This window comes from Vicugna pacos, chromosome 4 (assembly GCF_048564905.1).
Source record: "Vicugna pacos chromosome 4, VicPac4, whole genome shotgun sequence".
In the NCBI taxonomy this organism is placed as follows: Eukaryota; Metazoa; Chordata; class Mammalia; order Artiodactyla; family Camelidae; genus Vicugna; species Vicugna pacos.
This window is the reverse complement of record NC_132990.1, coordinates 78,825,454-78,840,644: the sequence shown is the minus strand read 5'-3', so window position 1 is coordinate 78,840,644 and position 15,191 is coordinate 78,825,454. Positions and strand designations below refer to the sequence as shown.

The 15,191-nt window shown below is 62.3% G+C and overlaps 1 protein-coding gene across 2 annotated transcripts in view; it reads right to left on the bottom strand.

Moving 5' to 3' along the window:
* Positions 1 to 14,766, bottom strand: part of COL5A1 (collagen type V alpha 1 chain) — a 146,827-nt gene extending 132,061 nt beyond the window's left edge. For both annotated transcript variants that reach the window (XM_072960518.1, XM_072960520.1), the window contains exon 1: positions 14,242 to 14,766. In XM_072960518.1, coding sequence (XP_072816619.1) covers positions 14,242 to 14,368 — 127 coding nt within the window. In that variant the 5' untranslated portion in view covers positions 14,369 to 14,766. The remainder of the gene's footprint in view (positions 1 to 14,241) is intronic.
* Positions 14,767 to 15,191: the final 425 nt, after the last annotated feature.

Below are 15,191 nucleotides of genomic sequence, written 5' to 3'. Positions count from 1 at the left end.
CCCTGTCTGCTGAGTCACTGGGACAAATCCTCACGCGACTGACCTCAGGGGCGTGTTGGGTAAAGTAAAGAACTGTGGGTGTCAGGCACGCAACATGCAGGAGGCGGCCAGCGCCGCGGCCAGCGCATCAGTGCCCGTGTGACCGGAGACCCCAGGACGGGGCTCAAACCCGCCTAGGTGCACCTGACACGCACCGCGCACCCTGCCGCAAACAGGCCATCTGCTTGGGCGTCCGCGAAGGGTCGGGGTGGCCCAGACTGCCCGCGAAGCCTGGAGGTTGACGTCGGCGTGCGACCACCCAGCAGAGCCCCGAGCCCGCAGACTGCACCCGGCGAACGCCGAGGGGCTCGCCCCCGCCCCCCGGCTGTCCGCCCACGCTCGCCTGACCGCGCTCCAGAGCGACCCTGGCAGGCCCCTGCCCCCTCTCCCCTCTGGCCTCTCCAGGGGCACCAGGGCCAGGACACCTGCCTCTGCCAGAGGGCGAGGTCCTCCCATCCCCCCCGGAGCAGCCCGGCCCCCGCACGCCCGCCCACTCTGCTTGGGAGAGCCGCTCACACCGCGTGGGCCGACGCCCTCCGGGTTTACCGAGCACGCTCAGCTCCATCCCTGGCTCTCTGTTGAGCCCCGCCCTACCGGCAGCGGGCACCGCGGGAAGCGGCAGATCCAGAGAGACGCTGCCCGCCTGGAGGTCTGAACTGTGCCTCTTCAGCCCCCACCCAAACCTGCAAGGAAGACATCCTCGGCTCCGTCCTGCACGCGAAGAGGCTGAGGCACGGGACAAAGGACGCTCTGGAGGTCACGGCACCGGAGCGTGGCAGCCCCGCCCCCGCCACGCCGGGTGTCGGTCCCGCAGAGCTGGGCTGCAGTACCGCCCCGGGCCTCTAGGTGGGGCGCACCACACTTGGCCTGAAACATGACGTCCGAACAGTGAGCCAGGGTCTTGCCTCCCCGTTGTTTCCCGTGACCTCGGCCAACTGACGTGACCTACACCTAGAAATGTCCGGGACCACCTCTGCAGGCTGAGCCCTATTCCCTGCAACTCCCCAACTTTTCCCAGCAGAACCTGCCCGGCCCGGTCAGTGGGAGAGGTGGGCCTCCCAGGAGCAGAACTTGAGGATGCTGACAGTCCTCGAAGACTCAGGAGCCACCCCACGGGAAAACCGAGAACAGGCCTCTCGCGCCCGGTCCCCGGCAGGCCGCCGACTCGCCGGCGTCGGGCTCCCGACAAGGGCGCGCTCAGGAATCAGGCCGCTGGGCAGGCTCCCCTCAGGGCGGTTGATTGTCTCCTTTGGAAACGCTGATGGTTTAAAGCTGTGGATGCTGTCCTGGTCCAGCTGCCCTGACCCGGAAGAGGTGATGGCTGAGCCACACCAGCCTCACCCTGGGAACATCTGCTCAACTGCTCGACCCCGACCTTGCCCTCCGAGGGGGAGTGGTCTGAGTGTTCCCCACCTGCACCTCTTGCAACATTTGGTTTGCTGGCACAGGGTCCCAGGGGTCTCCCTCTTCGTGTGTGAACTGACATTAAACAGGCAGGGCTTACCTGGCTAGCATCCTCCCCATCACTCTTTCCTTCCCCCTAAAATGGAAAAACTGACTCAGAACAAGGGCCCCCCTCCGCCGACCCCATATACAAACATGCCACTGGCAGCTGAATGCAGGGCTCAAGATCTAATCCTGTAGGTCTCATCTGAGCAGCATGAGCAGGACACTGAGGGCCCAGGACTCAGGGTGGCTTTGCAAAGTGGGGGCTGAATGCAGCGCTGCATCCCCCTGAACCCAGGCCTGGCACCCACCCCCAGCCTGGACCCCAGGGGACAAGTGTGGGCGGCCACCAGGTTTCACCACCCTCCTCACTAAGAGACAAAAGAGGCCAGGCCTCTGAGGGGGCCAAAGCTCACTGTGACGTCTGCTATCCAAAGGCCCAGTTCCCAGGAGGCTGGATGATACCCAATTTTGACAACTCAAATGCTATTATTTTTAAGTGGGAGGAGGTAATTCGGTTTATTTATTTATCCATGGGGGTTGAACCCAGGACCTCATGCATGCTAAGCAGGCACTCTAGCACTGAGCTACACTCTCCCCCCGCCTTCAAATGCCATTTTAAAGGCTCTAACTCTGCCACTTGCCAGCTGTGGGGCTTCCGTGAGCCTCAGTTTTCTTGCCTGCAAAATGGGGATGCCTCAGACGCTGGAAAGATGCCATCAGGGATAAAACAATGTGAAAAGACACTCAGGATAAAGTTAAAGAAAGGAAAACATCCCAGAGAATCCGACTCTTCGCCTTCGGAGAAAATTCTCAGGCAGACACTCCTCTCTCCTGTGTCACGTACTCCTTCTACTCAGTTCTCTGGGTTAAGGCGAGGCCTCCGAGGGGCCAGGACCCCAGGGCTGACTCGGACCAGCAGCCCCTGGACCCCCCAGGTCCAAAGGCTGACGACGATCCTTTAGGCTCATCTCCATGCGCTCGCAGAGTGATGGATGCACCCGAGGGCCTGCAGGACGGCCAAGCCAACTGGCCCGCCCGGCAGCTCCCAGCTCTCCAGGGTGCAGAAGCCCCCCACGCCACCCTGGGCCTTCCCGCCCTCGACAACAGTCCTCCCCAGTGTCTGCGAATCCTGCTCGCGGGCCAAGCAGCTGTTTGTAATCGGGCAGGCCCCGGCCAGGAAGGGGAGGTGGGAGCCCGTCCCCGCTGCGGGGCCCAGGGCGCCGCAGGGTGTGTGAGGACGGGCGGCCCCCCGCACCTCCTCTGCCCCACCGCGGCCCTGGCAGCGCTGAAGCCATGGGGAGGGCATGAACAGGAAAAATGGAGTGAACATCTCCACTTAAGAGCAGCTTTCAATTTAGTTCTTCGAGCACGGAAGCTTGAAGCCCCCAAGCCCACGTTTGGTGGCACAAGAGCTAAACCCACGGCCCTGGAGGCTGGGCTGCAGTGCTTTCCATCTGGGCACCGCCACCTGCACAGGGGAAGCTCCCCAACAGGGTGCCCGGCAGACAGGGGGCGCCAGCTCTGCCCTGGACAGGAGGGACCCTGAGACAGATCTGAACGCCCCTCCGGCCGCGGGTCTCAGAACAGGTCTGCGCGGCTCAAACACAGCCCCAACGGCGGCTTCCAACCGCAGGGCACCGGACTCCGGTCCCTCGCTTCTCAGGGGCCTGTGCCCCTGGGGACCTCGAAGTCCTCCAGGTCTGAATTTATTTGTCCGCAAAACGACCCCAAGGCCAGAGGCCTGCCCCCTGGCTCAGTGAGGCCTCCCGGTAAGACGCTCGACTTGCCTTCAGGGCTCCCTTGCTGCGCCCCCTCACAGCCCACCTGGCAGGACACCGGACCTGCCACCAGCCCCCTACGCTCCCAGGTAGCCCCAGGCCAGGGTCCTGGAACTGGAGGACTCCACCCTCAGCAAAATGCCAGCAAAGCTGCTGTCTGGGGCCAGCCCTCCAGCAGGGACATTCCTGGGGGCTCCAGCTGAAGTGACCCTGAGCAGAAAGCTCCCTCTGGTCCCCACCCACAGCCTCCAGGCTGAGCCAGGCCTGGACCCACGTTGTCCCCTCTGCTGCTTGGCCCGGCCTACTCTCGGTGGCGGCCTGAGACCCCGGGGACTAGGAGCTGCCCAGCTCTGAGCCCGGGAGGAGGGACTCATCACTGCGGTCAAGTCACTCAGGGGCAGCTCACACAGTGAATCCAGGCCCCTCCCAACAGCAGACAGCGGGGTGTCCCGCCTCAGGAGTGTCCCCTTCCGTGGCTGTAACTGGCAGAAGAGTCCAGAGTCTGCACCAGGAGCCCAGCCCGGGTCTTCCTCAGGTCTGTACAGGACCGAGGGTGGTCTCTGAGTTCTCTCCTGAGGCCCCTCGATGAGCCACGGCGCCTGAACACTGACCTCGTGCCTGAAACTCACAGCAGCATGAAGCCAAGACCCAGCGCGAGTGCTCTGAGGGCCCTGAGCAACCTACGTGCTGAATGCCTGCGTTCCCCGCAGCGGCCGGTGAGACAGGTGCAGTCTGTGCCCCTTTCACAGATGGAGGACTGCGGCATGGTCACTTCTAGGTGTCTTAGCACCTGTACTGAGCCCAGGCACATTGGGACGAGGAGGAAGCAAGGTCCCTGCCCTCCCAGCTCACAGAGGGGCTGAGAGCCTGGGGGTCAGTGGCGCCAACTCCTTCCCTCCCCACTCAGTGTACTGGACTGGCTGAGCCCCTCTGTGTCCCTTAGGTGGGGATGCCCTCCCGCACTGATGGTGCCACAAAGACAGAAGTGCACGTGCTTAACACGCTGTGAACGCAGATGAGAGTTGTGTGGGACGTGCCGTCAGGGACCAACTTCACGGTGACTGGGTGGACGGGGGCGGGTGGGGGCTGGACCACAGGAAAGGGCTGGCCAAGGGCCGATCCTTGTCAAACCTGCGTGGATCGTGGGGATCTGCTGTGCTGTGTTTGAAATGTGCCCTGACGACGACAACAACACAACAACAACAACGCTCTGGAGCTGAGCGCGAGTCGTCCCCTCCTCTCGAGGGTCACCTTCCCCGCCCCGCAGTCTTCTGATCTCTGTTCTGCGCTACTGCAGAACAGCAGTCCTTCCTTAGGGGAAGGGCGAGCCCGCCCTCCAGGCAGGAAGGCAGGTGAAGCACCACTGCCCCTCCAGAGGTGGGGCGCCGTGAAGACAGCGGGGAGGACACCGGGGTCAGGGAGCACCTACCTCTCCCTCGCTTCCCTCCTGGCACTTCTCCCCCTTAGGTGCCCCTACCCCATCATTTATGCTGATACCTGCACTCCACCTGTTTCAGGTGAGAGAAGAGGTCCTGCAAGATCGCTGGCCTCCCTCCCACACCCCTCCACTCAGCCAGCTGGCGCCAGCTCCTCCCCCCCCCCCCCCCCGGAGACCCTGGCATCACAGGGCCAAGCCGCCCCACCGCCCTGCCCAGGTGTGAGCCCTGCACCACCACCTCAGGCCCTCCAGAGCGGAGCGCTGGCGCCACCACACTGAGGGCCCCGGAATCTCCATAGGATCCCAGAGTTCACTGAAACGGAGCCATGGCCCCAAACAGCCATCATTTAAAGTATGAACCTAAATAACATAAGCAAATTTTCCCTTGAAAAGAATTACACTTGTGGGGGAGGGTGTAGCTCAAGTGGCAGAGCACAGGCCCGGCATGCACAGGGACCTGGGCCCAGGTTCCAGCCCCAGCACCTCCTCTAAAAATAAATAAATCAGCCTAATTATCTCCCTCCCCCCCCCCAATTTTTTAAATGAAATTTTAAAAAATTATTACAATTTAAAAAAAAATTACACTTAGAAACCCTGTTCCCTGCACTTCCATCCAAGAACATGCTCTTCGTCCCACCTGCTCAACGTGAACGTTTTCTGGTCCATGAGCTACGGAAGATGCAGCCCCCTTCCTCCTTCTTTGCATGAAAGCAACCGGTCGAGGGACCCTCTCCCCCTAGAAGAGCAAATTCTAGACTGAACACTGACAATGGAGGCTGCCTCCTCGACCTCCTGTCCCAGGAGGACACAGAACAGCCTCAAAGAAGGAAAGGTTTCAGATTCTCCCCAAAGGAAAAAGAAGAGTGCAAAAGAAGAGACGTGACTGTAAAGACGGGTCCCAGAAACTCCACCCCAGCAGACACCGCCCCCCGAGCGGGGCCCTCACAAACTGAGCCTGGGGCTCAGGGCCGCTCTTTCCCCACCGCACCCTCCCCTGTGCAGGACACCTGCCACCCAACAGGCTCCTGCACTGACCCACGTGGTCCAGGGCCCCAGGGCCCACTGGCTCACAGCTGTCCTCCCAAAGAAGGCCTCGACGTTCAGCAAGCTGAGCCTACGCCGCACTCCCAGCTTTACGCGTCAGAAACGGAGGAGGAGGAATCCAGGCGGAGGGGCAGAGGCTACTCACGGCTGGTGGCGGCCGGGGGCCTCTTCCTGAAGCACAAGGACCCTGCCGCCGCGGGGCTGTCCCACAGCGAACAGGAGCCAGGAGCTGCCAGAGCCCCGGCCTGGCTGTGACAACGGCAGCTAATAGCAGCACACACGCCGGTAACCGGTGTGCCTTCGCCTGGGAGGCGGAGGGCGACCGTCACTCCTTCGGGCCTGCTGGGCTCACAGAGCCGCCTCCGCGCCTGTCCCGGCAGGTGTGGGGGTCACGGGGACTCCACAGGTAAGACCAGAGCAGGGTCTGCTTACATATGAACAGCACCAGGGGAAGGGCACACACGGGAAAGCGCCACCTGCGTCCACAAGCGCCACCTCCCTTCAAACTCATGGGGTGGGACCCCAAAAGCCAGACCCTGACAAGACAGGCTGGTATCCGCCTGGCCAGAGCCCCACTGGGCTAGCAGGTGCCTCCCTCTGATTGGCTGGTTTTCCAGGGGCTGGCGGGTGCCTCCTTCTGATTGGCCAGTGGCCCAGGGGCTGGCGGGTGCCTCCCTCTGATTGGCCAGTGGCCCAGGGGCTGGCGGGTGCCTCCCTCTGATTGGCCAGTGGCCCAGGGGGCTGGCGGGTGCCTCCCTCTGATTAGCCAGTGGCCCAGGGGCTGGCGGGTGCCTCCCTCTGATTGGCCAGTGGCCCAGGGGCTGGCGGGTGCCTCCCTCTGATTGGCCAGTGGCCCAGGGGGCTGGCGGGTGCCTCCCTCTGATTAGCCAGTGGCCCAGGGACTGGCGGGTGCCTCCCTCTGATTGGCCAGTGGCCCAAGGGCTGGAGGGTTCCACCCTCTGATTGGCCAGTGGCCCCGGGGCTGGCGGGTGCCTCCCTCTGATTGGCCAGTGGCCCAGGGGCTGGCGGGTGCCTCCCTCTGATTGGCCAGTGGCCCAAGGGCTGGCGGGTTCCACCCTCTGATTGGCCAGTGGCCCCGGGGCTGGCGGGTGCCTCCCTCTGATTAGCCAGTGGCCCAGGGTCTGGCGGGTACCTCCCTCTGATTGGCCAGTGGCCCAGGACCTGTCAGTGCCTCCTTCTGATTCACCAGTGGCGCAGGGACTGGAGGGTGCCTCCCTCTGAATGGCCAGTGGCCCCGGGGCTGGCGGGTGCCTCCCTCTGATTGGCCAGTGGCCCAAGGGCTGGCGGGTGCCTCCCTCTGATTGGCCAGTGGCCCCGGGGCTGGCGGGTGCCTCCCTCTGATTAGCCAGTGGCCCAGGGGCTGGCGGGTGCCTCCCTCTGATTGGCTGGTGAGTGTTTCACTACCTCCCACTTTGCACTTCACCAGATACAATCACCTGTTCAGGAGTCTGATTCCCGCAGTGCACCAGAAGCTCCCCCAGGGCAGGGGTGCTCGCCCCCTGCTCACCTGTGCACCTGCTGCCCATACCTGGCACAGGCCTGACTCGTGTTAGAGGTCCACAAGCACTCGAAACACAGCCAGTCAGCCCCGAGTCCTCCACACAGGGGCCAGCCTCCCCTGAGGTCCCCCGCCGCCACCCAGGGAAGATCCCCGCTAACGCCTCGCCCGCCACCCTCCCGTCACCCTGCCGGCAGAATGCAAGACAGTCGCTTCCCACCTCCATTCAGGTTGAAATGCTCGCTCTTCTGCACTGACAGATCGCTATTTTTCCAACACAAGGGTCAGAGTTTTTACAGTCAGATCACTCCCACTGCGTACACACATTTCAATGTCACTTTCGGCATTTACTTAAAAAATCAAAGAGGCCAGTAAAATCCCTATTGCAAAGGTGCTGGCAGGAAACAACAGGACAGAAGAACGGGTTTCCTCCCAAAAGGACACAGGCCTAGGAAACAGAAAACAAAGGAACTCCCATTTCACCCGCAGAAGCATCACAGGAAACAGGGTGGGCGCCTACCCCTGGAGCTCTGTGTAACGAAATTTGGAGAAAAGTAGGTCAGACTGTGTTCCCATTTCTTAGGTCTGAGTCACCAAAGAGTGGCGACATTACTCCTCGTGCGGGCTATTCCTTAGGTTGGGAATCTGCCTGAAAAGCCAGCGGGTGAGTCGAAGCTAACAGGATGATGGCCCAGACCGTGGGATGTACGTGACACGAAGTGCCCCAGCGCCCACCGCGAAGCCACACACATCTGACCAAGAATTTACTCATTCTATGGACCCCGTTCCAGCCGCCTGGGGCCGGGCTGGGAAAGTAATGGCGTCTGAGTTAGCAAAGTCCCTGCGGGGACCCATCCTGGATGCGCCCTTCAGATGGTCAGCCATCGCTCACGGTCCTGTCTCAGAGGGAAGACCACAGCCCTGGAGGCAGGATGTAGGCACATCCATTCCTATCACTGGGCCCCAGTTCCTCCTTGAAGTAGAGAGTGGTCCAAGGGGAAAGGGAGGGGTGTGCTGACCATGAAACGTCCCATGACTGCCCCAGGATGCAAGTTCCACGCTCAGGCAAGGGGTCAGATAAACCCACCCATGGGCACTGCCCGGGTCACCTCTGCTGCTTACACGTGAGGAGGCACCAGTGTGAAAATTCCCAGGACAGAGGGAGCCACTCATAAGGCCAGCCAGTGAGCAGAGCCAGGAACTCCCACCGGGCCCCAAACCCACTGCCTCCTGCCGCCTCAGGGCCCGGGGGGGACATAACAGTGACACAGTGAGAGGGGCTTGCTCTGTGCTTTGTACACACTGTGCACAGAACAGTCTTGAGAATCCTGCAGGAGCCACAGTCAAAACCCCTTCTTACAGATGGGGAAAGAGGCCAATTGCACAGCTGGTGGGAGTGGAGCCGAGATGTGAACCCAGGCCATCCCGCTCCTGCTGCCCACCCAGGACGATCACCCGCACTGTGTCTCCAGGCCACGTCCTGTGGCACCAGCAGCTCTGCCGGTGGTACCAGTATCTCCACGAGCCCGGCCAGAATCTTAACACTAACATTTGGCCAAGTGCAGACATCAGATGAGCCGATTAGAGGGGAGAAACAGAGGGAAAGGCAGAGGCTCTAAGAAAACATTGCCTCCCAGGAGTGAAAAAGGACTCGTCAGGTTCTCAGACCCCGCTGGACCTCACTTGTCCCGGGGCTGGACCCACAGCCTCGCGGCCGCCCAGCTGGCTCCGCGGCCACGTTTCCATCTCCTCCTCTTCCATCTGGCAGGGGTGGGGTGCGATAAGGAGGGAGACGCAGCCTCGCCAGGAGTTCCGCCAAGACATCAGGCCCTGCCTTGGCAGATGGTGAAAACACACGTACCTGTGCCTGGACGTGTGTGTGCACATTTGTGTACACCCACAAACACAAACACACATGTGGGTCCACACAAACCCGCACGTCACATGCACCCACATGCTTCAACACATACACGCAGACACATGTGCACAACCCTCGACTGGGCTTGTAAAGCATTTTCACGTATGTAGCCCCAAGGATCTCACCAGCCCCAGAGCCTCCTTGGACAGACATGCTCCCTACACTGGGCTCCCTCTGGAGTACTTGCATTCAAAGAGCATCGTAGCTATGGCCCAGCAATCCCACTCCTGGGCATGTATCTGGAGGGAGCTCTAATGTGGAAAGACTCATGCACCCCAGTGTCCACAGCAGCACTACATACAACAGCCAAGACACACAAGCAACCTAGATGTCCAGACAGATGACTGGATAAAGAAGTTGTGGTGTATTTATACAATGGAATACTACTCAGCCATAAAAAAGAACAAAGTAATGCCATTTACAGCAACATGGAAGGACCTGGAGACTGCCATTCTAAGTGAAGTCAGAAAGAGAAAGAAAAATGCCATATAATATCACTTATATGTGAAATCTCTAAAAAAAAAAGACACGAGTGAACTCATCTACGAAACAGAAACAGACTCACAACATAGAGAACAGACTCATGGTTACTGGGGGAAGGAGGTGGGAAAGAATAAAGTGGGAGTTTGAGATCTGCAGACACTAACTACTATGTATAAAACAGACAAACAGCAGTTTCATACTGCGTAACACAGGGAACAGTACTCAGCATCTCGCAGTAACTGCAGTGGAGAAGCATCTGAGAGCGAATGTATGTGTGTGCATGTGGCTGAAACATGACGCTGTGCACTGTAAACTGACTATACATCAGTTTAAAAAAGAAAGAAGGGAGGAATTTTAAAGCCTTTTTTAAATACAGAAGAATTGTGGCAACAGTGCTTTTCCCTTCTGTAAACACCGCCCCCCAAGACAGCAGACGTAAGACCCTCCATTCATCAGGTGTTTCCCGTGTCTCAGCAACACGCTGTTCCCGTGGACTGACTCAGCCGGTCTCCACAACCACCCTCAGAGCAAGAAAGAGGTTTTCCGGCAGGGAAGGCCGAGGCACGGTGACTGGCCTCAGGGGCAGAGGAACTCAGCTCACACTGGCCTCCCAACCATCCCCGCTGCCTTGGGTTCAACAATCTGACCGCCAAGGACTGGCCCCTCCCACGGCTGGCTGCTTGCGCCCAGCATGGGGACCCAACGTGGCCAGGACCCCCCAGGCCTGGGCAGGCGGCGCCCGTCAGAACATCTCCGTGCGGGGCCCAGAGAGAGTTAAGGAAGGCCCCGGCCTCCCTCCTGTCCCCTCAGAGGCCCCCTCATTCTCACAGCGGCCACTTTTGCTGGCACAGCACTCCCGGGCCAGGCAGTGCCGGGGGCGCCCCGCCAACCGAGTTAATGAGGGGCTTTCCAGCCAAGGGAAGTGGCCCCAGGAGAACAGTGGAGCGGGGCTGGGGATGTCCTGCCAGGAAGGAGGCCCGGACGAGACCAAAGCCAGAGGTGGATGATGAGGGCACTTGCTAAGGAGGCACTCTGGGGTGCTTCTGGGACAAAAGGAAGGGAGGAAGAGGGGAAAGGCCAAGTTCAGCATCACCTCCTCCAAGAAGCCGCCCCAGATCTCCCCAGTGGGGCCACCCTCCGACTGTCCTCAACGACGTTCAGCCAGAGGACGAACAGTGAAATGAACAGTGGCTACGTGTGTGCCTCCCACCAGCCTGCCGGCCCCTGGGGCCAGGGCCGCCACCTTCACCTCTGCCTCCCCACAACCGGCCCAGTGCAGGCAAGCCTCGGGAGGCCAGCAGGTCCTGCAGGTGAGCATGGGCCTGGTAAAAGAAGAAGTGGAGACAGCAGGCCACGTTGCAGTTGCAAGTTGATGACTTTCAGATAAAAACGGAGTAGGGAGGAGAGGAACAGACAAGGGAAGGAGGGAGGGGGGACACGAGGGAAACAGAAACACTCTGCTGGCCAAATGGACCGCCCCTCTTGTCCCTGGGCTGCATCTGGGCTGAGCCCCAGGCCGAACGCAGCTCCAGGCAGCGGGCCTCTTGGTGGGGGAGGGGGGCTGGTAAATGATGGGGAAAGACAGATGGAGTTCACCCAGGACCCAAGTGCCCAGAATCCGGGGTCCCAGCCCCCGGCTCCCTGGGCCGCTCAGAGCACCAGCCCCCCTCACCTTGCAGGTCGGGGTGAGGGTCCAGTGAGACAGTGTGGGCACATGGCTAAGAACAGGCCATTCCTATGGGCACCCACCACATGTGCCATCTCCCAGCTGCTGGGACCCCGCCCTGCCCCCTGCTGCAAATCCGGGCTCCAGGGCGCAGCGACGGAGCCGTGGGCTGTGGGTGGCGCACCTCGACCCTTGGGGGCTCAGAGCTGGCCTGTGCTCACTGTCACTCAGTAAATGAGGGGCGGGGGCAGCGGGCGTCTGTCCCCCACACCCCTCGGCTCCACCCAGCAATGTCTGTGACCCGGGGAGGAGGCAGAGACCGGGGACAGGGCCAGACAGCCAGAAGGCAAGGGCGGGGCAGGCGGGCATCAGCTGTGCTCGGCTAAGGGCGGGCCGTGGTGAGAGTCCAGAAACTCCGCCGGGCGCGTAACGGGCAGGCTCTGGCTGGCACCCCAGAAACAGCCCTGGAGCGACATCGTCAGAGAGGGGACTTCGTGCCTCCACACGGGGAAGGCCCACCCGCCCGCGGCCACTGCCGGCGGTCACAGCGCTGGGCAGTGACGGCAGCTCCGAGGCCTCCAGCCACCGAAGTCTGGACCAGAGGAGGGAGAGGCCTGGGGGAGCTAGCTTGGCTTCTCAGCCCCTCCCACTGGCTGTGCCTTTACGGGAGGGGGGTGGGAGGAGGAGATGGAAAAGGCTGTCTTTCCAGCCAACTTGATTGAGTCAGAGGGAACTTAACCATTTGCTGCCTGTCAAGCCCCACAGAACTTGGACAACTCTTCCCACCAAATCATTGCAGAAGGCAGTCACGTGACCAGCGCCAACCAATGACACGCCAAGGAGATGACCTCAATTTCCAAATATTGGGGTCATGTTTCATTTCACATACTCCCCTTTGCCCGTTACAATGTGAGGCGGCCCCAAATGCAACCTTCCTTCTCACTCCTTCACACACTTGGCCAAGAAGCAGGTAGGAAAAAGAGCCGTGTTCAGGGAGAACTCGGGAAACATCTGGCGAGTCCCAAAATGGAGAGGAGCGAGTTGCTGGAGGACGGCCTCCCCTGCATCTCCGCGGACAGCCGCTCCCGCTGGCCTAGCACTGAGGATGACTTCAAAACAGGTCCCACCCTGGGAGGGCGGAGGAGCTCTGTGAAACCCACCCAGAGAAGGGGCTTTTTCACAGGCTCTCAACATCTTCTGGACAAAAGCAACATGTTCAACTCCACAGCCACGGTCCAGGCAGCTACCCCGTGCCACGCTCAGTCAGGGAGAGAAAGTGGGGGTGGACGGGGGACAGCGATGGGGGGTGGGGCAGACAGCCGACCCCAAACCCAGGCAAACGCACGCTGTGTGCTCCCCCGCCTGCACCCAGCCCCGGACGAATTCCTACCTGAGTTCCTGAAGGAAAGCCCAGCAGAGGAGCTGGGACAGGGCTGTGTCCCTGGGCCAACATGGGGTCCCCTGACCACCTCGCCCACCCTGAGCCACACCACTTTCCTGGAGTCTACTATTGTCCCCAGCTTCAGTGACCCCGGGAAAAACACAAGGCTCGGTTAGCCTGGGGCCCACGGGCACGATGGTGGCAGCTAGGGATAAAGACCCCAGGTCCCCAGGGCCATGCCACTCTCTCCTCCCCTCCCCCAGCCCCTGATTGGCCAGACACTCCGACTCCTGTTCACCCGCTTCGGCCCACCAAGCACTCGCAGAGCCAGGAAGAGAGGGACTAGCTCAACTGGCAAGTGGAACATGGGAAGTGATGCTTCCCACACGTCCTCAAGTATGAAGCGGAGGAGAGAAGGGGGAGGATGGGGAAGCAGTGCCTTCTCAGTGGACAGCTGTGCACGGAGCCACTGCCCCATCCCTCTGCCCGCACTGTGGCTCTGAGCCTCATCTCCCCACCTGTTAATGGGGACTCAGGGGACCTCTGGGGCCTCGAGCGCCAGCGACTGAGGGTGTATGAAGACGCATCCCACAGGCGACCACAAAAGGGGATGGCGTAGGAGGTCCCCGTGGGGGACCGAGTCAGGGCTGCAGGCACCCAGGCAGGCCGCTGTCAGTGCCGGCACGCCTGGTGGAGGCCGCCCGCTGGAGACGGCTCCTTCTAAGGGCAGGCTTCTGGCAGGAGGGGTCCCACATCTGCACATCATCTGAACCCTGCACTGCCCAGACTCCAGGACCATCTCCCCGCTTTCCTTCATGAATCCCGTCTCTGGGTGGCAAACCCAAGAAAAACTGCCTTCCAGGAGGTCAGGAGGTGGGCGTAAGAGCAGGGCTGCTCTACCACCCCCTGGGGCCCCTCAGTATGTCTCACTGAGTACTTAGGTGGCAGGGACTGCAGGAAGCCCTGTTCCCTGGGAAGAGAGGCAGCAGAGTCTGGAGGCAGTGGGAGAGGATGCTCGGGAGAAGTCCAGGGCTGGGGGCCCGGCTCCTGGGATGCCCCTCAATGGCCCCTCATCCCAGGAGGCCGGGGGAGAACTGACCCCTCTGTGACTCTAGGGGGCGACCCTTCCCGGGTTTCAGGAGACGAAGCTCTGCAGCGGGGCCAGAGCAGCGCTCTGGTGATGCGGGACAGAGAACGCCAAGTTTGGGGACAAAAGTTTGCCTGCCGGGTGGACAGCCCCTCTGGCTGATCCAACACGGAGCCCTTCCTCGGCTCCCCGACAGCCCCGCCGGCGCACGGGGTACCGTATCGGCGTGTCTCCCTCCCCGGGGCCCCCAGCTAATGGCATTTGGAGTCTCGGCCCGCGCATTCCACAGCCAAAGGGGGAAGGTTGTGCAGGCGCAAAAGAGGCCGGCGGCGCCCGGGGATGACAGCCGCGCTGGCCGCGCGCCCGGGCCCGCCGCCCCGCCGCCCCGGCCCCCGGCCCGCCGCGCCCGAGCGCCCGAGCGCCCGGAGCCCACCCGTACCTGCGCGGCTCGGAGGCGGCGCCCACAGCAGCAGCAGCAGCAGCAGCAGCAGCAGCACCGGCGGGGACAGCAGCGGGGCGCCCGGGCGGAGCGCGCTGCGCGCTTTCCAGCGGGTGTGGACGTCCATGCCGGCGGGGCGCGGGGCGCGGGGCGCGGGGCGCGGGGCGGGCGCGCGGGGACGCGCGGGGCGCGGGGCACGGCCGGGGCAGCGGACTCAGCGGGGCCGGCACAACTTTAGCAAGTCATGGGAGCAGGCGCTGGCCCGTTCTCTTTGTGGCGGTGGCTCTCGGGAGGGTCGGCTGGCGGGCTCGCCCACGGGCGGAGGGCTCGACCCTGGCCCGCGGGGCGGCCCGGGCCCCGCTCGGCTGGCTCGCCCTGGCCTCCCCGCCTCCTCCAACTCCTGCTCGCCTGCTCCTCGCCGCCGCCGCCCCGCGACTCGCTCCCCGTGGGCGCTCCGCCCGAGTGAGGTCCTGCGCCGGCCGCGGGGACGAGGAGTGCGGACCTCGCCTTGGGCGCCGAGCACTCTCCCCCTTTCCCTCCCTCCCTCTCCCCTGGAAGGCACCCGCGGAGGCTGTCGCTCCCCCACGGCCGCAGCAAATCAGAGCGGGCGCTGGGCTCGGCCAGGCCGGCCCCCGCCTCCCACTGGGCGCCGCGGGCGAGGGGGTGGGGACAGCGGGCGAGTGGCAGCAGGGAAGGGGCCGGCCCGGGGCGGGAGCTGACTCAGGGCGCGCGCGGCGTCCCCGCTCTTTCGGCGAGTGCGCGCGGTCGGAGCCCCGCAGCCCACTCGGGACCCCCACGCTCCCCGCCCCAGGTGCCTGCACCCGGCCGAGCCCGAGAAGCAGCGTGGAGGGGCCCTGATTGCCACCGTTTGGGGCTAGAAAAGTTGCAGTTCCCCCCGCCTAACTTTTTCTTTCACTTGCAAGAGTACAGAGCTCCTCTTCTGGGTGGAG